Below are 27,432 nucleotides of genomic sequence, written 5' to 3'. Positions count from 1 at the left end.
GTCGTGGCAGCAGCTTTGGAATGCAAGTCATTTCATCATTTTTCTGTAAAACTAAAACTAAAGGTAAAGCCATTTCACCTTTTTTCTGTAAAACTAAAATTGAAGCCACGCATTCTAAAATGCAAATATTCTTTAGCAAGATGCATGCATTCTTATCTAATGATGTCATAAATGAACAATTCTTTGAATTTAAAGAGCCATGTGTTCAAGAAGATTATGGTTTAGAAGTTGTTGATGTAGTTCGAAAATACGCATCAAAGAACTTTGATGATTGCATCATTCTGATGAGTATACCTGATGAGTATTACGTCTTTAATAAAGTCGTACGAGTCGATAAAACAGTTACAAATAATATTGAACTTGAGCGTCAGTGTGGAAATCATAGCAATCGACTTCGAAAAAAACCGTCACTTTCAACAGTTTCATTTGGTAATGTTCTTAAATATTCAAACCATTTAAGAAATGAAGATTCAAATAATTTAGAACTATTTCGGAAAATGGGTCCTATTGTTAAAAAAATTGAAAGTATAGAATACAGTTGGAACCAGCGACAGGTTCAACTCAGACAAAGCGGCTTAACTAAAAAAGAACAACAAGCTTTACATCAGGCGTCCAGAAGAAATTCTATTTTAACTTGTTTAAAACTACAAGGCAGCCCATTTACTTGTGGATCAGATGTCAGTGAATATATTGAAAAAAGAGCAAGATCTGATAAATGCCAAAACGATTGAAGAATGAAGTAATTTATTTTAGAGACAAATTATTATTATTAGACTACCTTGAAGATGTACAATGTCTTATTTTTTGCAAGTAATTTGTTTTGTTAAAATAATAACTTTTATTAAAATTGAAGTAGAAGGCTAAATATTGATAATGAAGTAATTTTGATAAAATATTGATAATGAAGTAACATTGAGAAACTCGAAATCAGCATAAAAAATTAATTAAGAAAGAGTGGTTAAACTACAAAAAATTTAAAAAAAGTTAATTTTGGAAGTTGTTTTATTTGTGTTCTGCAAATAACTGAACCTAGTTTTGAAATTTCTTAAATTGTATATGGACTTGTAATCTTTAACCGACAACTTCTGGTTTTTTATACTTACATCTAATTAAAACACGAACTACTAAATCTCTAACATACTGAGATTTTGATCGATTTACAACCTACTGTATTTTTGTTCGACTGAATCTTTAATCTATTGTATTTTAGACCTAATATTTTTTCGATCAACTTTAATACTAAGTTGTATGTATATATATATATATATATATATATATATATATATATATATATATATATATATATATATATATATATATATATATATATATATATATATCTTTATATATATATATATATATGTATATTTATATACATATATATATATTTATATACATATATATATATATATATATATATACATATATCTTTATATATATATATATATGTATATTTATATGCATATATATTTATATATATATATATTTATATATATGTATATATATTTATATATATATGTATTTGTATATATATATATATATTTATATATATATATACTTATATATATATTTATATATATATGTATTTATAAATATATATATATATTTATATGTATATATATTTATATATATATATATATATATATATATATTTATATATACATATATATATATATATATGTATATATATATATATATATATTATATATATATATATATATATATATATATATATATATATTTATATATACAGCCAAAACGTTTCGTTAAATAATTCATTTAACTGCAGTTAATTCAAATTATGACTTCTGTATATATGGGAAAGCTTGTTCACTCCATGCCTACTCGTTTAGCGAATTAAATTAGTATTAAATTGATGAGCAAACATTTACTAATATTTAAATATACAGTTAACTGTATCAAAATATGTTAGTAATTATAACAATTGAAAAAAAGAATAAAATATTAGTACATGTATGTTTGCTCATTAATTTAATACTAATTTAGTTCGCTAAACGAGTAGGCATAGAGTGAATACGCTTTCCGATATATTAAGAAGCCATATGTTGAATTAATACCTTTTTTATTTTCTCAATTCCATTCTCACGTAATCACCTGCTTACAAGCTTGGTCCTGTGACAAGATATTCTATCATGCTGAACATGCTATACTTTGATACATATACATGATACATAGACATTATATTATACCATAAACCATTACTAAATATTACACTAATCTTCCGCTGATCATTCCTCGTATTTTTGACAGAACAAGAGAGGCAAGGTTTTATTGCTGGAACTTGGCTCTTTAAATTAAACTGTTTGCACAAACGTCTTCTAATTGTCACAACATTTGGTACAACACAAGTGGGGAATACTTTAGTTGAGAATTTAGAAACACTTGTAAACGGATACGTTTAGACGTGACGTTGAATGTAAAAATAAATAACGCAAATTTTAAAAATGTTCCAAACTTTTGATCGTGACTTTATATTTTTTGTGCTTCTAAATTTTTGAATTAATGTAGGTTATTTTAGAATTTCTATTACATTGCTTCTTCTAAATCATCTTTTGAATGAACTAGATAGCTGGTTTGCAAGCATAGTTTTTATAATGGACGATGTGCTATTGCTTCTTATTTAGTGAAGCAATGATTTAGATCTTGTCCGTAAAAAAAAAACTTTGATTTTTTTGAATTTTTAATAATATCATTTTCCTCATTTCTTATCAGTACATGCTGACTTAGAGCATGAATTGGAGAAGTTTTGGAAAGAAAATACAGAACTACCATTTAATATTTCAGACACATTAAAGTTCATTCATATGTAATACTAATTACAACTTGTGAATGTAAAAGATCAATGTCTACTCTTTGTAGAATAAAAACTTGCACTAGAAGTACTATATCAGAAAATAGATTAAATAGACTTGCCTTAATGTTTTTTCATTAGGAAATAGTTCCTGATATTAGCCAAAGAGGACTAAAGATTAGAATTTTTATTTAAATAAAAAGTTACAGAGCTGATAAATGTGTTGTAATAAAAGTAAATATTTTTTTAAAAGAGTTTACTTTTATATACACTGTGTAAATCGTTTTTCATTAGCTAGTTGTTTCTATTATTTCATTAAGTAATAATTCTTATATTTGAAAGAGTTTTACATCTAAAACACAGTGAACAGTCTAAAGGTTATTTACTTTTTTAGTTATTACTTTATTATTGTATGATATCTTGTCTTACATGTGTATATTAAAAATAAATTGAAAACTATATATGTAAAAATGTTTGTGCTGATCTGCCTATTAAGGATAAAAAAAATTAAGAAGCAGAGGGCTAACCATACAAAAAAAAAACTAATACTTAAAACTTAAAAAAAAGGAAAGAATCCAGAAAAGGAAGGCTAATCTTAGAGGGCTGTTAAAATTATACGTGATTTGTCGTTTTTCTAAGCCCCCTCCCTCCCCAATCTGAGATTTTGTGGCATTTTGAAGAGTCCTAAAACACACACCCAAAACTCCCTGTGTGACGTGACAAAGACAAAAAAAATTTTTATAAGTGTATATTTAAATTGTAATATTTTTTTTTTTTTAAATACAATTGATGAATATCTGTCTAAAACCTAAATTTGTTCCCAAATCGCACTTTGATCTTTAGGTATTGGAGTTCCATGTTTTTCAATGATTTTTAAGGCCAGTTGAGGTCAGAGGTATCAACATCATCCTGATCATACCACTCAATTGTTTCTTTGTCCGAATTTAAAAAGACACACATGAGTTCAGATAGACGTTGAGTAACTAGGCAATGAGGTCTAATTTTTTGAATCTCATTCGAATAGCCAATACTTGAGCAAACTTTTTTGTGTTGTTTCATTGATTTGATAGTGGCAAAATATAAACTGCAATTGGTACAAATTCTTTTTGGTAAGGAATTTTGAATGCTTGGACATGAATAGTCGTTTGGAAATCCATTGGGATACTTTTTGTAACTGTCATGGGCAAAATTGTTTTGCACAGTGATAAGTCTAAAAAGAGAGATGAAAAGTTGTTCTTTATATTATTGCATTCAAGACCATCTTCTCCTTGGAACAAAGAAATTTGTGATGGAAGAAAACCAGTTGGAATAAGATGAAACAGTGAGCTGCGACGATGACCACAGCAGTTTTGATCATTACATTTTACAATTTGAAGGAAGTATTGACTTTCTCTGACATGTTTAGCATCCCACTCTGCTCCAAAACGTTTTAACTGTACACATTTTTTACTGTTTGGTTATATGCACTCAACTTTAGTTTCAAATCCATCAATGACTGTGCTAGACCAAATTTATGCAAGAGCTTCACCTGCTTCGGCAAAATTTGCCTTTTCCATAACTTTGTCTGTTGTATCTCCTTTTGAATTAAGATGGCTTCCAATTTCATATCTTGGATTTTCATCTGGCCCACCATCAAAAGTTATAACGATGACTAGTTTGCTAACTCCATCTTCAGTAAATAAGCTGCTTTTAAATGCAGGAAGATTGTTTATTCTGTTCATGTCTTTTAAGTGACTAAGTGCTGTTGATGAATCATGTTTTGCGCTTCTGATTGCTATGTATGTCGGGCCAGAGTATGTGACTGTTTATATTTTCATGCAATCCTTTCTAGTTTCTATGGCTTGTTTTGTTAAAACTTTTGAGAAATTGGAGTTTTCTTTTTCACACTCTTCACTTGTTGTAATGGATGCGGTCGCGTCAGTCACGCCATCAAAAGTAATTTTAGATTCAACCGCACGCTTTTTTGGTGTATTCGGCACTTGGTTCGGTAATTTTGTCCAGTAAGATAAAATACCAACTTTATTTCGGAGTTCAATTTGTTTTAGCTCTTTCAATTTTTTTTCAACTTCAACATTTAATTCGGATAATGTTTTGCTCTTTGTTTTAGTCTCAGACCAGATTTTATTTGTTTCTTCTTGAGACTTTTGCTTTGGTTTGTTTCCAAATGCTTTTAAATATCCTTCATAAATAGATTTGTAAAGTTTTTCTTTTTCACTAGACATTTTTAATCTACAACAACAAGAACAACAACAACAACAACAACAACAACAACAACAACAACAACAACAACAACAACAACAACAACAACAACAATAACAACAGCAATAACAACAACAATTATTGAATAACAACAACAACAAGAAATTGATTTTGCTTACAACCATTACGTTAAATAAGTATATAGTAAAGATAGTGTTAATAATAGCATTGATAATAGTACTACTATTACTAAAATTTTATATCATAGTAACTAAATAACTTAATATATAATAAAAATGATAACGTAACTAAGGTAGTTCGACAAATTCATTATAATAGAGTGACACAAAACATATAAAGTAATAATAACAACAATATTAAAAATAAAAGTATAGCAAAACTAAAATATTTATAGATCAGGTGACGATCAAGAATAATATCGATTATGTATTATGTTTAAAGATCAAATTTTAAGCAACTATTAATACTAGTATGATTACTAATTATAAATAACTATTAATATTAATACTAATACTACTTGGCATTCTTTGGTATGTCTTCGCAAATGGCGGACGCGTTTTATTAACGGTAAAAGATTAAAAATCAAGAAAACTCAACTTAAAAATAAAAAAAGTAAATAAGATTTTGAAATAAGTATAATTATTTAATTAACGGTTTGATAAACTGATTTAAAGAACATACAAACAAACAAAGAATGGAGAGAAAAAAAAAGAAGAAATAAAGTAAGAAGTGTAAGAAAAGAAAATGAGAAAGAATTAAAAAAAAAAAAATACGAATTTAAAAAAAAAAAAAAACACTTAAAAAAGGAAAAAAGACAGAGTAAACAAAAAAATAAAGTAAATAAATAAGAAAGAATTGTAAAGAAAAAAGAAGTTAGCAAGTTAAGAAGAAATAAAAGAAGAAAAAGTAAAAGAACAGTTAGATCAGTTGTTTTTAGACCTTTTTTTTACGATTTAAATTGTAATCATCTGTTTCTCTGTTTATTTTAATTCATACTAATTTTATTACTATTTATTTTTCTTATTATCTTATTTATTCATAGTTAATTGTATTCACTTTATTTAAAATTTATTACTAATATATATTTTTTGTTAATATTAATAAATATTTATTATTATATATTTTTATAATTATTACTACATATTTATTATCATATATTTTTTATTATTACTACATAATTTTGTTACTGAATAGATTTGTTAGGATACTATAAATATTATTTAATATTGATTTATATTACTTTAGTTTAAATATTATTATTTATCATTCTGTCTTTATAATTAAACAATATAATTTATGTTAGTTAGTTGAATGTTGTTATATGTTAATTACCTATTTGTTATTATGCCTAGTATTTTATTATTCATTATTAATAAATTATCGCTAAATATATAATTTTATTAAATTATTATAAACATTATTTATCATAACATTAGCTTTAGTTTATTTCTTATTAAAACATTTATTTAAATTGATTAATCGAAATTACGTCAATATAATAGCAATATTTATTTATTTATATTTTATTGACTTTATCTTATTATCTTATTTGTTTAGCTACATATTTATTAATTTATTTCAAATACTTTATATTATAACTAGTTTAGCATTTGATTCTTTTATATAGTTACATTTAAATCTTATACATAACAATACATCAACTTTAACACTTTATTTTCATTTATATTCATTCAATAAACTCTATTATGGAAAGTTTTCCTTGCATTGTATGCCACAAAAATGTTGCTAAATATCACAAATCTATTCAGTGTGACAAATGTAATTGCTGGGTACACATCAAATGCAATAACATTAGTAGCAAACAGTATTCTGATTTAATTTCTGATCCACAGACCTGATTCTGTATTGTTTGTGATCCTCAGCCTAGTTCAATTAAAACACTTAATTTAAATATTCCAACTAATTTCCCTGATCTCAATTATTTGTTGAAATGTCTAAACAAAGTAAAAAATTATGTCTTAGATTGTAAGTACTACAATGTTGATGATTTTAATGCCTTAGATCTATACTTAAACACATTAAATTTCTTACATTTAAATACTTCCTCACTTTCTTTTCATATAGATGAATTAAAATCTTTAATTAGTTCCTTAAAATTTCCTCCCTGTGTTATGGCTGTGTCTGAAACAAGGCTGAAACAGTATGTATCACCTATAAGTAATGTAGAAATTGAAAATTATGTAATATATAACATACACCAACTGAGTCCAGTTGTGGCGGTGCCCTACTTTACATTAATTCTAAATCTATATATAAAAAGACAGATATATAAAAACTCGCCTGAAATATCATTTTTTATAAATAATATGTGCTCAAATGCTTTTTTTCCTAACATTTCATTGCCAACGAGAGTAAATGTAAATTCAAAAACTCTTACAGATAACATTTTCAATAATTTTCACACTAACTACATTATATCAGGTAATCTAATAATTTCCATCTCAGACCATTGAGCACAATTTGTACAAATCCCATGTTTTCACTCTAAATATACAACAGTAAAGATATACAGAAGGTGTTATCAAAGGTTCAGCAATGATGCTTTTTTAGATGATATTAGAAGTATTCCTTGGTCCTAATAAATAAAAGAAAAAGACGACCCTAATCAATCTGTTAAATTATTCATGCAAAATTTTTGAAAATATTCTTAATATACGTGCGCCATTAAAACCTCTAACAAAAAGACAAATTAAATCTAAAAGTAAGCCGTGAATAACTAACTCATTTTGAAGTTAATTAAAATAAAAGATAAACTGTACACAAAATTTCTCAATCATTTGTCAACTATAATAAAAGAAAGAACATTTAATTTATTTAAACCATGCAGAAATAAAATCAGTAATTTATTAAAAATGGGCAAAAAAAACTTTTATTCAAATTTCTTTCAAAACAATTTACACAGTATGAAACGTACATGGAAAGGAATTAGAGAAATAATTAATATTAACAACAGTTTCACACAAAAGCAGTCCATTAAACTTATGATGAATAACAAATTAGTTATCGATAATAAAACTATTGTTAATTCATTTAATGATTATTATATAAATATATCACTGAATATTTCCGAAAAAATTGAATTAATAAATTTAACGATTTTCTTAAAATCCCAAACTTTAACTCATTTTTCCTTTCACCTGTAACAAAAGAAGAAATTGAAACAATTATTTCCGCGATGAATGATAGAAAAATCATTGGCTCTAATAGTCTTCCGACTTCAATTCTTAAACTATCTTCAAAAATTATATCTGAACCAATCTCTAGAATGGTTAATAACTCATTTAAAAAAGGAATTTTTCCTGACGTTTTTAGGATTGCTAACATTATTCCAATTCACAAAAATGGGTCGAAGCTTGAACCATCTAATTACAGACCTATTTCTTTGTTATCCAACATCGGAAAAATATTTGAAAAAACTATGCACAAAAGACTGTACAACTTTTTTGATACCTTTAATTGCTTTCATAAATTACAATACGGATTTAGACGTAACCATTCTACTACACATGCACTAATTGATTTTACAGAAACTTTAAGAAATGCCCTTTATAAAAATAAGTTTGTTTGTGGTGTTTTCCTCGATCTGCAAATAGCATTCGACACAGTAAATCACGATGTTCTTCTTGCCAAATTACAATACTTTGGTGAACGTGGAATTCCACTTAAATGGTTTAAATCCTACTTAAATACCAGACTTCAATACGTTACAGTTAAGGAAAACATCTTCTATAACCGAAACTATAATTTCGGGAGTTCCTCAAGGGTCAATATTGGGGCCGCTGCTTTTCCTTGTATACATCAACGAACTAAACATCTGCATTAATTATGTTTTAACATATCGTCGATGACACTAACCTGTTAGTTGTTGAAGATTCGCTTGAAAAAATACAGTTAAAAACTAATGAGGCCATATTTTCTGTTATTAATTGGCTTAGAGCAAATAAAATTTCACTAAACGTTACAAAAACTAAAATAGTTGTCTTTAAAACCAAATTTAAAACCAAAAAACAAATTTAAAACCAAAAACCAAAACAACAAGAAACAATGCACTTTTAACATTAATGGAAAAATATTAACTTCGTCAAAAACTGTGAAGTACTTTGGAGTTTGGCTGGATGAGAGTCTTTCTTTTAAGTACCATCAAACTTACTTACAGACTAAGCTAAGTCGATTAGTTGGAATGTTTGCCAAGATCAGACATTTCGTAAATTTTGAAACGCTTATGAGTATTTATCATGCCATTTTTGGATCGCACCTTAGGTATGTGTGTCAGATTTGGGGTTAAAAAAAATGTCCCGTAAGCCAACTAGTTTCACTTCAAAACAAAGCCCTTAAAATTATTCACTTTCAAAATTTCTTATTTGGCATTGTTTCTCTACTGTATAAATTGTCAAAAGTATTTAGGCTGAACGAAAATATTACTTTTTTAAATTGTTTATTTGTATGGGATTATCTTCATGATAAACTTCCGATTTCCTTTAAGAAATCGGAAGTTTATCATGAATTAAACATCAATGCACCAATGCTTGGAACAATCTCCCTCTTCTTTTAAAACTGAAAACTCAGTTTCTCGATATATTTTTCTCAATAAATTAAAATTTTAAACTATTTTAAACTATTTGGATAGCTGCTAGAATAATAACATCAATAAAAGCAATATATCACTGTTAATAGTCTTATTAAAAATACTCTCTCTTGTATATTTTATTTATTTTATACTTTTTTTTTTTTTAAGAATCTTAACATTAATGTATAGCTTTTTTTGTGTATATATATATATATATATATATATATATATATATATATATATATATATATATATATATATATATATATATATATATATACAGTATTGGACAAAACATTTGAAACCAACATCGAACAATGCTAAAAAGTGTTCCTAATTTTACATGTCTTAAAAACGAAACGAACTATACTACCACAGCAAACAGTTCAGGTGTCTGGAGTCATAGCATGCCATGACATGAGCAATCAGCTGACAGGTGACAGCACACAGGCAGAATTTCGTTGACAAGTGCCATTTTGCAGCGGACAAAACAAGTGCAACCTTTTTGGTTTGTTTCATTTTCTTAAGTCTTGTCCGTGTCAACGTCACGGAAGTTTTTTAATAATTAAAGGAAGTATCCAGAAGTTTCCAGAAGTTTCCAGAAGCATGCAGAAGTTTCCAGAAGATGCCAGAAGAAGCATCTGGAAGCATCCATTAGCATCCAGAAATATCCAGAAACATTCAGAAGGATCCAGATGCATCCAGAAGCTTCCAGAAGCATCGAAAAGAAGCATCTAGAATCTTCCACAACAGGTTCACACAGGTTCATTTTACTATATAAGAGACATGTAAATCGACATGTAATTCAGTCTGTATATGGAAGTCAATCAGTCAGTATTATCAAGACAGTTCATCAAAGCGAGTTTTATCAAAGTGTTTTATCGAAGAACATCAATACAAGAAGTGAAATACAACAAGTGCTTCATTACATCAATACAGTCCACATCCAACCAAGACGTTGTGTTCCACGGAGCATTATTGTATCATCACAAGGTAAATGTGACACGGTAAGCCTTGAGAAGCGTGATTATTTATTTTTATTATTTTTATGACTTCAAGTGCAAAAATGACTCCCGACAGTCTTGGATTGGAACTAAGAAAGAAAATGATTGGCGATTACGTAAGTGGAATGTCACAAAAAAGTATTTGTGATTAATATCGCGTGAAAAAATGGACCGTATCAAGACTATGTTCCAAACATTGTTCTACGGGGAAGTTGGCAGCAGATAACAAAGGTGGAAGACCGCGTTCCACCACTTCTAGAGAGGATTCTATGATCGTCAGATCCGTCAAGAAGGATCCCTGGATATCATCAGTCGAGATACAAAAGCAATTACAGCTGCCTGTATTGGACCGAACAATCAGACGACGTGCTGTTGAAGACGGATTGTTTTCTCGACGCCCTGCAAAGAAACCGCTGATTTCACTAAAAAACCAGAAGAAAAGACTCCTGTTTGCTACATCTCATATTGACTGGAATGTGCAGAAATGGCGAACTGCCCTGTTCAGTGATGAATCGAAGTTCAATATGATTGGGAGCGATGGCATTTGCCGTGTATGTCGACCGGCCGGAAAACACCTCGATTTGCGTTACTGCCATAAGACCGTGAAGCATGGTGGAGGCAATGTAATGGTCTGGGGGTGTTTTTCTGCTAACGGTCTAGGTCCAATACATCGAAACGATGAAATAATGGACCGTTTCGTGTATAAAAATATCCTGAAAGATGTTATGTTACCTCATGCTGAATGGAATATGCCAATAAAATGGGTTTTTCAGCAAGACAACGATCCGAAACACACTGCAAACGTAGTCAAGCAGTGGTTTCAAGACAACCACCTATCGGTGATGGATTGGCCGCCTCAATCTCCGGATCTCAACCCTATCGAGAACCTGTGGGAGATTGTCAACCGCAGAATTAATCGTGAAGATGTTCGTAATAAGGATCAACTGTTTGGACAAATCCAAAAGGCCTGGGCAGCGATTCCACAAAGTTTCATTGATCACCTGATCAAATCTATACCTCGAAGATGCAAGGCTGTGATCGACAACAAAGGATTCGCCACGAAATATTGAAAGCGAAATACAGCTTGGTCAACATTTTGTCGAGTTGCACTTGTTTTGTCCAATTTATTTATATTTTTGAATAATTTATTAATTTTCGGGTACAAATAATGAACTTTGTGATGAATAAAACTTGAAGAACTTTGTCTCTAAACAGTTACATAGTTATTTCTCTAGTTTGAAAAAATGCAGCACTTTTATATAAAGAAACTAAATTAGCATTATTTGGTTGCACTCGTTTTGTCCGTTTTGAAGGCAGTGGAAGAAAGACTGAAAGCTAAAATTAAACCGCTTTTACTAGATTATTATTATTTTTTTATTTACTATTTTTTTGTATTTTTGTTATTTTTATCTTTTTCTCTCTGTTTTCTCAATTCTTCATTGTACAAAATGGCTCCAGAGAAAATCTTTTTTTACCATATGTATTTTTCGATTATGTTATTTTTAATAGACCATCATTGTTAACTTGGATAAGTTCATTTAAACCAGGATGGCATTTTCCTCCAACAATTGGTTTAATTAGTTTCATTGCATAATCTACTCTTCTATCTGTTTTGTGCTTTATGATTAAATTCTTCTATTTGGTAGTGCTTTAAGATTAAATACAATGCGTATGTGTATAAATCTGTGTGTATATGTGTATGTGTTAATATGAGTGTGTATGTGTATGTATATGTATGTATGTGCGTATGTATACGTGTATATGCGTATGTGTGTGTATATATATATATATATATATATATATATATATATATATATATATATATATATATATATATATATATATATATATATATATATATATATATATATATATATACTAGTATATGTTTGTATGTGTGTTTTGTAACTTTTGTTAAGTTAGACATATATTGCATGTCTAATTTATAAACTAAATAGCCAAGGCAACATTTGTATAAATTTTATTAAATTATTAGCTTTAACATTTTTATAACCAACCACAACCGTGTTATTTTAAAGGTCTTTTTTAAATAAGGTTTTGACAAACAAATAGTATAATAAATAAGACAAAGTATTTCCGTTAACTTCTATTTAGAAACATTCCTATAGTAGTATCAATCATAGTATTTTTTTCAATTGAATATTATTACAAATAACACATATCAATTAAAAATAGTTTAGAATTTGCAATGAAGACATTAAAGTAACAAGTTAATGTCAATCATGCAAATTACACTGAAACATTGGAGCAATCGATGAAAACCAAAATTAAAAAAAGACTAAAGTACTTTAATGTAGAAAATGCAAAATAAAATGCCAAGTCTTCACTAAAAATTGTTCACTTAGCTTTTTATTTCTTGAATTTTAGGAATAAATATTACATAAAACTTCCCTTTTTTACATATTATAAAAAACAAAAACCTTATCTGTTGAAAGAAAAAAAAAGCCTAATAAATAGATATAGTTCCCATCAAAAATAAATTCAACTTGAATGTTGAACAAAATTATGCTAATTTATACTACTAAACCTATCGCAAGAATATATAAGAAGAATATGTATAGAATATATATTCTACGATAGTTCTGCAGTCACGTGATTCGACTTCATTTTATATAATAAAATGAAATCAAGTCAATTCACCGCAGAGCGTCGTAGAATTCATGAAATGAAAAAAGTCAGGTTACGACAGAAACTGCATTTTTTCGCAACTCGTTTTTCAGGGATACTCAAAACAGTGTAAGAATCAAAACATTTTTGTTTTTCAATAATGTTGTCACCCATTTTATCGTTATCAACAAATATCTACAATCATAGTCATTAGTTGAAAAAAGAAAACGGCTATTTATTTTTTTGGAACATTAATGGAGAGTAATTGGTAGATAAATGATGATTAACGCGATGAGCAAAAAGAACACCCTCAATGATTAGCAGTCACATTTCAGGATTACTTTTAAAACCGGTTTCGATGTACTACCAATTTTATTTTTATTACATTTTTACGATAAAATGTTAGTGATAATCAAAATTTCATAAATTTCCGTTTATTCAAAATAAACTTCATATAAAAAACATTTACATAAAATTATTTAGATCTCAGACTTCTCAAAAAACAGTGTGTATGCAACATCTTAAATTTTGTTTCAAAGAAGATTGTTTTTTTGCTTCAGTTAATATTATTAAACTTGACAGCAGATATTGACTTTATGCGTCGTCGAAAAGAAAGACAGCCTTCTGTGCTGAGAAATATTTATCACTTGCATTTTAAAACAAGCTGTATTCAAAAAGTTATAAAAATTCGTCATCTGGTAGTTCTCCAAGATATTCAGAAACATGATCATAAGATATTTTTATAACGTGTTTATTTGATGTCATTTGAACAACTGCGTTACAGTCTTTACTGCTGCGTTCAAGAAGCTTTGCAAGCTAAAATTAAAAATATATTTTATAAATAAAAAATAATCAATGGTCGGATTTGTTTAAACAAACCTGTTTAAACATAGTTTTGCATTTCACTACATAATTATAAATAAATAATGGAGTTCTTTAACAAAAAGTATTTTAAAACACAGAAAACAAAGTTGTACAATGTAAAAACACAAATGTTTCCTAACAATTTCTATTATATATTAGACATCAAAATTCAATTTTGGTCATACTTTAAGTCCTAAAAAAAGTGACCGTGTAAAGTTTTTACCCTCCCCAAAATGAAGGGGTAATAAATTATACATGATTATAATTTTCGAACATTAATTGATAAAATTTAAAACTACGATGAATTTAACTTAAGAATAAGATAGTGTAATGAAATATTTATTAAGTGATTTTCCTCCCATTTGGGGGAGGTGGTCAAGATACATTTTTTAGGCTATTTTTGTTCCCAGGCTCTAATTACCATGGTTTTCTGATGCAAAACATTCTCGTTCTATACAAGCATAAACATACTTAATTTGGAGTTTGCACAAAGCTTGATCATATCTAAGAATTTTTAAAAAATCACGTTAGCGCCCATTTAGCAGCGTGCCAGTAAAAAAAATTAAATTTTCACATAAAAAATCAATTCGAAAATCTTGATGTAAAATGCGTTCATTAAAGGATTCCTCACAGTTTTGCTAACTTTTTTCTGCCCCTTTAAGCACAGGAGAGTTTAAATTAAAAAAACAGATACGCTTATAATTACATCAGCGACCATTAAAACATTTTAGTGCAGTATTAGCAGTTTTCGCTGATTATTTAAAAATAAGTTCGTAATCAAATATTTAGTTGAAGACTTGTTCAAACGCCTATATTAATTTTATGAAAACGTCAAAACTTTTAAAAAAGATACAAAGTAATACCCAGTATACCCGACCGGATACCGGACGATAAATTATCCGGTATGTTCAGCCGGATACCCGGCTATACACCTCTAGTAATAACTTTTTGCTCAATGTCAGAATCAAAGTCACATGATTCAGTTTCACTAATATCACTAGAAGAATATAGAATTATTTCAGCAACTTCAACACTGTGTTTAATCTTACAACACATATTTTCACCTTTTTTTTTAATATTTATAAACATTTTTTTTCCCCTCGTATTATATAATAATATTATATTATATAATAAATGTATTTGTAAAAATCAAGTAAAACTTATTTTAATAATAAAGATCAAGTAAAACATATAAGTATATAGGGTTGCCAGATGTCCCGATTTTACGAAGGAGAACTAAGTAAAAAAAATATTTGTACATATTTGGCGCAGAATTCTCCTTCGTAAAATCGGGACATCTGGCAACCCTAAAGTATAACATATATGAAAACATTACAGCGCTGTGTTTCAATTATAATTTTAGTTTTTTGTTCACTTCTCCATTAAAGAAAAATGTTAGGCTTTAAAATTAATAGCTTATAACACTTGACAGAACTTATTGATCATGATTCAATTTTTATATAAATATTTCTTATAAAGAACTTAACACTCTTAAATAAGTAATTTGTAAATGTAAATTAATTTAATTGTTGGTTGGTTTTTAATGTAACTGGCTGAGAAGAATTAAAGTGTTGTAATTAGCTGAGAATCAAGTATAAAAGTGTTGTAATTGGCTGAGAATCAAATACAAAAGTGTTGTAACTGGCTGAGAATCAAGTATGAAAGTGTTGTAATTGGCTGAGAATCAAGTATAAAAGTGTTGTAATTGACTGAGAATCAAGTATAAAAGTATTGTAATTGGCTGAGAATCAAGAATAAAAGTGTTGTAATTGGCTGAGAATCAAATATAAAAGTGTTGTTGAGTACAAATATACTCAAAACCTTAAGAAATAATAGCTTGAATGTAATTTTATAAAAAAACTATTATATAAATTAAGAATGTGCAAAGCCCATTTTCTGACTTTACAAGCAATGGCCATTCAATACTTCTCACTAAATGCTTATATAATTAAACTTAACCAAAAACAACATTTCGTAAAAATTACTTCAATAATTTTACAGTAAATAAGTTAGTGTTAATAAAAGCTTAATAAAAAACAACATTTCGTAAAAATTACTTCAATAATTTTACAGTAAATAAGTTGGTGTTAATAAAAGCTTAATAAAAAAGTAAAAACTTATTTAAAAAACCATAAAAAGTTAATATAATAAAACTTCCATTACAAAAAAATAAAGAATATTGACAAAGTTTATCAATAAAAAAATGTACAAATATCATCTAGAAGACTTTATAATAATGTAAAAATATATTTTGAAAATAAATCAAGTCAATGTAATAAATTTTGTGATTGTTAAGAAATACATATTACTCAAAAAGAGAGATACGCATTCCTTGTATTTTTTTCTTGCTTTTTTTTTTTTTTTTTTTACAAATTTCATGGAGAAGAACATTTGACAAACACCTGAAAAGGCTTTTTGATGATAAATCAAAATCATAAAATGTATTCGATGTTGACAGAACATCTTTATTGTAGACAAAATCTATTCATTGTAGACAGAATGTATTCATTGTAGACAGAATGTGTTAATTGTAGACAGAATGTTTATCTACAACATGCTTTGTGTTTTTTTTTTTAACAAAGCATAAACCAACTTTGACTAGCTGATAAGTACACTCATGTAGAACTGTTGAATATTTCCTTAAAACTTCTTTAATGAAGTACAGGTTTATCTAGGGCATAATCTAGTTCATTCTTACATTTTTTCTTTAACAATTTTCAGGGCTGCTAAAACCTTTCCACACAGGCAGCATTGAATGCATTTCATGCCCTAATTTTATACATTTAAACTGTTTTAAAAAAGCAAAACAATTTTTAACTTGCATAGATTGGCTGTGGTCTCACAGTCTAATACCCTGCCCTTTTGCAGAAACATTAACAATATTCCACTAATTAAAAATCTGCTGAATAAAAGATGTTTCATGAGCTTTTAATGAGAAAGTAGTATCTACACTTTCAGGGCAGATACTACTTTCTCATTAAATATTCTTAAAACATGTTGCAGATTCTGTAGTTGAAGTCTAGAATGATAAACAGCAGCATAGGATTTAGAATATATCAATATAAGATAACATTTTTAAATTGATTTCAAAATGTTATCTTACATTGATATAGAACTTTTACATCAGAAAATAAACCAATGGAATTATTTTCAAGAGATAACTTTTGAAACTTTTCTTTAAGCTGACAAATAAGCATTTAATTAGATAAACTGTATCAAACAAAAGCAGTAATTAGCTAAAGAAAAACTTATATTAAACAACATATATATAATAAAAGTTTGAATTGTCTTCTAACAAAATTCTCATTCCTAATTTATAATAAAGTTTTTTTTGTTTTGCTTGATAGGATCATTTAATTTGATTTCACTATCTGAAAGAACCATTGTTACCTTTTCAACATTATTATTAACATGCAGATTATGATTATGAACTAAACCAATAGTTTCAAAAAACTGTGAGTAGAATACCAAGCCATTGTTGGGATTCTATATATTATTTAATGGAACCATAATTCCATGACTAAAAGCAGAAAAAACTAGTGGATACATAATGGCTTACTAACCATAATGTCATAAAACTCTCTTTGAAATCTTTTGAAATAAAAATGCATATAAATTTACCTTCTTGTCAAGATTTAACAATATTTTTTTATTTTATTTAATTCATTGTCAGGATAGAAATCAGAAAATAAATTAATTTTATATTTTTTAATAAAATAATTTAAATGCTGATCATCAGGTATAGATTGATGAAGCACTGACTAGGTGCACATACTGTGACTAGGTGCACATATTGTAACTAGGTACACATACTGTGACTAGGTGCACATACTGTGACTAAGTGCACTTACTAGCCAAAAATAGCCACCACGCAGCTGAATTATATCTGTATTTTTAAGTCAATATTTTTCACATATGGATATTTTCAAAAAATCATGCACAGAAACTCATATATTTTGTCAATTATTTTCATAAAAATCACTGGCGATCTCCAATTTACTTTTTTTAATTCTAATCTATACAAATAGTTTGTAAACAAGGAATGGTATACATTAGTAATGCTATCAAAGAATAAATTAAGTTTGAACTGGAATCTTGCATGGAACAGAAAAATGCAATTTTTAGTTACTAGATAGGAAAATATAAGTTTCAGGATTATATATATATACTTTTTAATAATTTTTTAAATGCTAAAAAAGATTTCCAAAAAGTTACGGGACTGCACTATGTATCATAGAGTCACAGCAATCATTTAAATGCAGTTCATGAATAGTCACACACTAAAGTCACAATTTGTTGATTTCATGTAGTTATTTTTATGAAAATAAATTGCTTGTGAGTATTTTAAGTGAAATATATTTCTGCAACTCATATTTAATATACTTTCAATAATAAATAGCATTCATCAATCACTTTTAGCTAGAGTATAGCATTTTGAAAATGATCCTATTTTTTCAAACTATTACGACATTAACACACACACACACACACAAAAATAATAAAAATATATATATTTAAACATTCAGGTAGCCTAAAATATAATAAAAATATTTTAGTTAAAATTATTCTTTAAAAAAATCATAATAGTATGCATATTGCTTTAAGTCTTTGAATTTTAAAAACAAACAAAAATAAAAAATCATGCATAGAAATGAATATGCCCATATAAAACTTACATATACGGCCATTTGCTTGACATAATGAAAGTAAAAGATTTGCAAAAAATAAAAAAATTACTTTTGATAAAAAAAATATTAAAGTATAATTTAGAGAGAAGTAATGGCTTTTGCTAGTAAAGCTAGAAACTTGACTTTGCAGATCTTTTCATATAGTGGTCCTAGGAAGAACCTTATTATAGTTTTAATACAATTTTGTAAGAAAATATTGGAATCTAACATAAAAAAACAGCTACAGATAAGACAGGCATAAATCTTTAAATTATGAAATTGTTATTGAAAAGTATTATCTGTTGAGTCTATATACAATATATATATATATACATATATATATATACATATATATATATATATATATATATATATATATATATATATATATATATATATCAATATATATATATATATATATATATATATATATATATATATATATATATATATATATATATATATATATATATCAGAAAGTAAAAACCATTAATTTAATTACAAATTAATTATTTAAAAAAAAAACTACAAAAATGCAAATTTAATTGACCAAAATGTTTTTAAAAACATTCTGATTATTTTTAACAATATAAACAATGTCTTTATTTTTATTTTTTTTAATAAAATGCTTTTATTAAATATATATATATATATATATATATATATATATATATATATATATATATATATATATATATATATATATATATATATATAAATATATATATAAATATATAAATATATATATAAATATATAAATATATATATAAATATAATATATATATATATATATAAATATATAGAATATAGACTCAACAATTATACTTTTCAACTTTGTGCATGGTGTCATTAGAAACTTACCCTTCCTTTATACTTTCCCAAAACAATCATCACATATGAATCTTTTTCTCTGGGTATCACAGTTTCAAGATACTTTTGATGTACATCTAAAGATATATATATATATATATATATATATATATATATATATATATATATATATATATATATATATATATATATATATATATATATATATATATACATATATATATATATATATATACATATATATAGTGCTTTTTTTCTTTTAGAACGCACCGGAACGGCATTTTTCTCTCACATTATATAATAAATGTACAAAAAATTCTTTAAATTGAAAATGCAAATGTGGGTTGTAAAAATCAAGTAAAACATATAAGTATAACATACATAAAAACATTACAGCACTGCATTTCAGAATCTACTGGTCTTTCAAAAAAAATATTTGATCACAAAAAATGGGGACTTCAGGCTGCATTAAAGATAATAGAAGAAGCTAAAAAAGAGACTCTTTTAGAAAATATTTTTAAATCTTCAACACGAAAAAAATTGCAACAGCAAACATTTTTAGAAATGCATAAAAAATTGTAAAACAATATTTATGAGTTCCTGAAACTAAAGTCTTTTTCAAGTATTATTTTTGTCTTTATAAGCGTTAATTTTTTCAAAATTCAAGTTTAAAAATAAAATTGCTTCAGAGTTGGTTGATTCACCAGAAACATGGCATATCTGTAAAACATATATATGTGTTTTGCTTTCTGGACCAGTTTAATATCTGATTCTGTACAGTCAACTAGTTGGTATAATTATGCAGCAGCATGCTTACAACAGCCCCCTAAATCAGCTTTTCAATCGCATTTACCATAAAGTACTTCACCAGTAGAATGCCACAAGTGTGTAAAAACTTTGTACTGTTTATGTTTCACAGACACTACAATATTACACTTTGTAATAAACAAATTTATGGATGCTTTTACATTTTTACAAAATTTTCTTAAACTAAGCAATAGCCAAGAGTTTGATGCTTTTTGGCTCCTCTTTTATAATTATCTACAGATATAGTCCTTTTAACAAGATAATCCTTGATAAAATTGTGAGTTATATTTGGCTAAAATAAATGTCTCTTGATCAAGTTGAAATATTGTTGTTTATAGATTTCTCTTCATTGAAAGCAACAAGTTCATCATGTTTAAGTTCACAAAAAACAGCTTTAGATGCCAGACAACAGCTCAGAGAGCAACTAGTATCTGTTTTGTTTTCTAAATTAGCATTAAAAGAACTCATCACTGTAGTAATATCTACTTCAAAAAAAACTTTATTTGGATTGTTTAAATTTAAATGAATACAACTACCACAATGCATTGCACATTTGACTATTTGTGGGAAAGGTCTATTGCTTCATTTTTGACATATAAAAAAGGTAGAGTTCCCCACCGTTTTTTCTAGAAAAAAAGCACTGTATATATATTAGGGTTATGACTTCTTAGCTTTAAAAAAAAAAATAATTTCCTGTGTCATAAATCAATGAACTTTTGTTAGAAAATATTGAAAACATGTTCAATTCTTCTAGGTTGTAAAAAAGGGTCACCCCGCAATTAAAATTACGAATCGTCATTTATTTAATCGTGTCACTGCTACTACTAATACATGTGACTTTGCTGAAAATCATTTAAAACTTGTATAGATTAAAAGTGTTTAGAACTTTAGAACATTTTGGAAAATTCCAGAATAATTTAGACGACTTTAGAACATTCTGGAACAATTTAGAACATTCTGGAACAATTTAGAATATTCTAGAAGAATTTAGACTCTGTATATATAGCTGCTTATCTAATTTTATAGTTATTACAGAAGCAACACATGGCGACATACAAACCTAGTGATAGTAGCATTCAGAAGAACAAGAAGTCTGGACCAATAATCTGGTAAAATTTGAAGACTCTCATAAAAGAAGAATGGTCCCTTTGGAAGAATATTCATTGGAAGAAAAGTGCAGAATGCCTCTCCAAAAGCAAATTATTGGACGCTACCATTTCCTTGGACCAAAAATTAAAGGAAGAAAGAAGCGAATAGCGGAAATTTCCAAAGATGTCACCAAATTCTGGAAGAATAAACTGAATTTTCCTCATGTATCTGATCAAGTTATTTGAGCAAAGCTTGATAAAATACTGAAATGTTACGATGAATGTGTCAAGTGGGGAAGCTACGAAGCCACATCAACAAACCTCAGTTTATCAGTTGTCAACAACATGTATTAGATAGAATACTCGGTTTGGTGATGGATGAAAAACTTGAAAGTAAAACACAATTCCCAAACATCGAATATCCATTTGTATCTCAACTGTTGAAGGAGTACGAACAACTGAAAACACAGTTTGATAACAGAATAGAAGTAATTCTCAAAACATCAGACTGGAGAGATGATATGAAATTTTTATTTCATCTTACTCGAGTGTTCCGATTTTTTTATGAAAAGGGACATTTTTCATAGGTTAGGTTCAAGAAATTACTCAACATCAGCAATACAAGGTGGAATTTCAGAGCTATACTAGCGATCCTGGCCTTCATTTTAATTCCTTCAACAAGGACAGTTCTGCAGAGAGTGCATGCCGATTTAATCATATGGCTGGGCAGACCATTGGTTTACAGACCAACTGTACAACGAAAACAACTTTAATAACTTGGCTGAAGTACTAAATCCATACCAAAAGGCTTAAAGCTCTTTGAAAAATCACTGGAAGCAAGAGCCATCCATATTACAGATCTACAGAAGTAATCAAAAAAAGTCATAACCCTAATATACATATATATATATATATATATATATGTGTGCATATATATATGTGTGCATATATATGTGTGCATATATATATGTGCATATATATATATATATATATATATATATATATATATATATATATATATATATATATATATATATATATATATATATATATATATATATATATATATATATATATATATATATATATATATATATATATATATATATATATATATATATATATACAAAAAAGAAATACAGAGTTATACAATACAATTTATTAAGAAATACAGAGTTATACAATACTCTTTTTTGTATATATGTATATATATCTTTATATATATATATATATATATATATATATATATATATATATATATATATATATATATATATATATATATATATATTATTATTATTATTATACAGAGTTCAAATAAAAGTTATATAAATTTAAAGTTAAAAAAATTTTATAAACTATTAATATATAAAAAAAATAACTTTACATTTTGCTAATGATTAATTTAGTAATTTAATAAAAAATTTTTGAAAATTAATAATAATTAAGATAATTAATTTTAACACTCATAGACATTAAAGATGGCATTTTATCTGTTGTTACAAGCTACTAAATATTAATTTTTAAGATTTTAATAACTATTTAGAGAGCTAAATCTAAACTTCAACTAAAATAAAAAGCAGCTTATACTGATCCTATACTCATAGCTTATACTGACCAGCTGAAACTGATCCAAAACTATAAAAATTACTTGCTGATCTACTATCAACAAACGTTACTTAAGTAGATTCAAATAATTTTAGTTAATTTCCAAACAATGAAACATTTTTGTGTGATAGTACTATATAAGTATAACAAAAAGCAACATAACTAAGCTTTCAAGTTAGAACACCAAAAACATGTGTCAACATTATATCACATTTTATCAATATGTTAATTTCCTTAACACAGTAACAAAAAGTCCAACAGCACTAAAGGATCTTTCTGCCTCCACTGACGATGGTGGCAAAGATTTAAAGCAAAGTGCATTTTTTTTGGCATTTTTGGAAAGCCATTTGATCCTTCAAATATAGTTATTTATTTTTCGATGCAACCCAAAACATTTAAAAAAAACTTTGTTCGTTATTAAATAGGAGTTTTGGGACAGGAAATGGTAAAGTACTTCAGCCTTTATTTCTTTTTGTAAAGGTTTTTTAATTTCAACATTGGAGGTTTCACATATAATTGTAGATGCTATAGAATCTTTATGATCATAAAAAAGGTGTGAATAAATACCTCTTGCTATACTTGGAAGTTCTTTTTTTTTTAGATAGTCTTATATATATATATATATATATATATATATATATATATATATATATATATATATATATATATATATATATATATATATATATATATATATTAGCTGATGCTGTTTTAGTGTCTCTAAATATCTTAAAAGGCCTGCAATTTCAAATTTCTTTATTCTGAAATTCTTTTTATCAGACTCAAAAAGAAATATCGTAGTATCTTTTACAAAGATATTTTTATCTTTCATCTTTTTTACAAAGGACATTACCACAAACTTCAATAATTTCTAAGCAATATCTTAAATATCTAGCAGTTTAAATCTTATTAGCATTTGATAGCATTTTCAATGCATTAAAATACTCTAATATTTTCCTAACTGCTGATTCAATTAGTAGAAATCTTAAAATCAATTTAAAGATTGAATTCCAATATGTCTTTGTACCCAAAACTAAAGCCAACTTTTTTCCAAACTCATCAAGACAACAGCATTAAAGATCATTTCTTAGAGGTGACCTTTTAAAAAAAACTTGCAACCATTTGAATTTTTTGAATAGATTTTACTCTCACTCACATAGCTCAACAATATTTTTTTCAATTGACAGTAGTTTAATAACTAGTTTCACTATCATCAACTTCTTCATTGTCTTCTAAATTGTCATAACAAGAGTCTTTAAGTTCTACTAGACCCTTTGCTTTTTTATAAATAACATTAACTACTGCCAAGTGAATTCCATGAGAATGATATAGTTTATGAGTAGTTTGAGACAATCTTCTGTTCTTTTTCATTACTTTATCTGTAGCCATTCCAAAAATATGGTTATTAGGATTTAACTAAAAATATAAGCTTTTGCTTTTTCAATGGGAATAAAATCAACAGAAATTACAAAAACAAAACAAGTTCAGAAGATACTTTCTCGGAAAAAGTGGTTTTTTACTAATTTATAATTGCTCTGTTCTTTTAAGAACATTGAGCACTCTATTTTGTAGAATACATTCATAAGTGAAATTTTTTTAATTTTTATATTTTCTAATTTTTCTAAAATGATAAAGTTGCTGCTTGTATTGCCTTAAAAGTTTAAGAACAAGATTTTCATCCTTTGTTGAATTTAGTACTTTAATACTCAGATGATTTTTTATTTGAAAGTTTCACCGAGTTTTATTTTGCTATTTTACTTATTTTTAAATATTTAAATAAATATATAACAAAACTAGATAAATAAAAATAGTTTATGAAACAGAAGTACTAATTTTATTGAGAGAGCAGGCAACATAATTAGCACAATCTATAGAAGTCTGCAAATTTGGAAAAAAAAAGATGAAAAAATCATCAAATTGTAAACTAAAAAATCAATAATACTTTTCTTTCAGGGTAGCTGTATACAAATTTTTAAGTAGCTGTATACAAATTGAATATCACACTACTTTTATACAAATTTATTTAAAACAACAATTTTCTGTATATTTAGCTTGACAAAAAATTACTTGATTTTTCTTAAGTAATTTAAATTTACTTAAGTACTTGAGTGGCTTAAGCAATTACTTAATTAATAAAGTAATTACTTGAAATGACCCTATTATAAACAATGAAAATATGAAATTGAAAATAGACTACCAGACATTTAAAAGAATAAAATAGACAGATCCCACTATTGCATCACAAATTAATTTAATAAGTTTTTAATTGCTTCTCATCCCATATTCAATTATTAAAATTAAAGATACTAATAAAAGGTAAAAATGAAAGAAAAAAGAGAAACACAAAACCTTCTAAATGAGTCTTGTCATCCGTCTTACAAGTGCATACATTTTTACTAATGACATCAAGCACTTTAACCTATAATAAAAAAAAATTCTACAGTGAGCCAAAAAAATGTATTTATTCACCATAGCATGTTCCAAAGAAATTTGAAACCTTTTTATTGTAAAATTTGCCATTTTTATATTTCTGACTGATTATGCGTACACGGATATTAGGGACTAACCAACATGGCTCATCATCAGTTTCTTTGTCTCTGCTAACAATTAAAAAAATATACTAAATAAAATACAATTTATGCAAACTAACAACATTGCAAATTATGCAAATAAATCAAATTTATGCAAGTATATGCAAATAAAATAGAATGTATGCAAGTCAACAACAGATTCAAAAAACAAAACCATTCTGAACTTAACAACTGATAAAAAATCAAGGTGTTGACAGCAACAACAACAACAACAAAAACAACAACAAAAATTACCACACAGGATTAATACTATTGTCTGGTTTGCTTATTGTTTTGCTTGAGCATTTATCTAAATAAATTCCAATAGTTTACCTAAATAAATTGGAATAATTTACCTAAATAAATATAATGCCAATAGGCTGAATAAAAAAATAAATGCTCAAAACAAAATAAAAATTATAAATTTTTTATGTAGATATATAAAAATATTTTTTACTTGACGAAAGTTTATATGTTTCTAAGTCTATAAGTTCTGCATTGTATTGGCTAATTTGAATCACCTAAAATTAAAAAAAACTTAATAAAAGTATAATACAAATATATGTTAAATACTTGATTTTTCAAATTTTAAAATTATATATATATATATATATATATATATATATATATAAATATATATATATATAATATATATATATTTATATATATATATATGTATTATATATATATATATATTTATATATATATATATATATATATATATATATATATATATATATATATATATATATATATATATACATATATATATATATATATATATATATATATATATATATATATATATATATATATATATATATATATATATATATATATATATATATATATATAGAACTCTTATATGTTGTCAGAAAGTTTTTTCCATATTTTGTTGACAAAAATTAAAAATTAAAATGCAAGACCGCAATTTTTTTTTTATTAATTGATAGACTGCCTGCCCCAACCAAACCCTCAGTCGATGTAGCAGCAATCCCTTGCGAGTCAGGCTAAAAGATAGTAGATGTAGCAGCACTCCATTGCAAGTCAGGCTATTTGTCAGTCGATGTAGCAGCACTCCCTTGCGAGTCAGGCTATAAGATAGTCGATGTAGCAACACTCCGCCCATGATTTACGGTAAAAAAATAAAATAAAAAACATTGTTTATATTGTTAAAAACATTCAGAGTGTTTTAAAAACATTCAGAATGTTTTTAAAAACATTCTGGTCAATTAAATTTGCGTTTTTATGTTTTTTTTTAAAAAACAATTAATTTGTAATTAAATTAATGATTTTAACTTTCTGACAACACGCAAATGTTGGACGAAAGTCAAAAGTAATTAAGTGACGTATGTGTTGGCGTAAGAATCATTTTTTTCCTTCCGCTCTTCCCAAATGCAAGTATATATATTCAATTTTTATTTAAGATGCCCCAAGAAAACCTTGTCATAGAGCACAGTCGAAGAGCATTCAAAACTCTGGATCTCTTGCTTATAAAGCTAGCGCTCTAACCACTGTGCCACAGCCGCATAATATAAAACTATATAAAATAAGTAGATTATTATTTTAAGTTTTAACTTGGTTTATGTTGAATTAACTTTATTTTGTCAGTAATTTTTTTAAAGGTACATAAATCTAATTATCGGAATATGAAGTAAAATATAGTATTAAAATATCCATTGGGTCACAGTGGCATCACAAAACGTGCAACCATTTTGGATAAGGGAAAAAATTAAACAAAATGA

At 26.5% G+C, this 27,432-nt stretch overlaps 1 protein-coding gene across 1 annotated transcript in view; it reads right to left on the bottom strand.

Annotated features, from left to right (window-relative positions):
- Positions 1–13,670: 13,670 nt before the first annotated feature.
- Positions 13,671–27,432, bottom strand: part of LOC100197791 (G-patch domain and KOW motifs-containing protein) — a 48,775-nt gene continuing 35,013 nt past the window's right edge. Inside the window, exons 8-13 of the mRNA XM_065813001.1 lie at positions 26,145–26,208; positions 25,943–25,997; positions 25,615–25,717; positions 25,467–25,536; positions 19,645–19,730; positions 13,671–14,068 (exon numbers count right to left, since the gene is read on the bottom strand). Of these exons, the coding sequence (XP_065669073.1) occupies positions 13,931–14,068; positions 19,645–19,730; positions 25,467–25,536; positions 25,615–25,717; positions 25,943–25,997; positions 26,145–26,208 (516 nt within the window). The 3' untranslated portion in view covers positions 13,671–13,930. The remainder of the gene's footprint in view (positions 14,069–19,644; positions 19,731–25,466; positions 25,537–25,614; positions 25,718–25,942; positions 25,998–26,144; positions 26,209–27,432) is intronic.

This window comes from Hydra vulgaris, chromosome 12 (genome assembly GCF_038396675.1).
Source record: "Hydra vulgaris chromosome 12, alternate assembly HydraT2T_AEP".
Classification (NCBI taxonomy): domain Eukaryota; kingdom Metazoa; phylum Cnidaria; class Hydrozoa; order Anthoathecata; family Hydridae; genus Hydra; species Hydra vulgaris.
The sequence above is the reverse complement of the archived record's forward strand: the minus strand, read 5'-3'. Positions and strand labels throughout refer to the sequence as shown.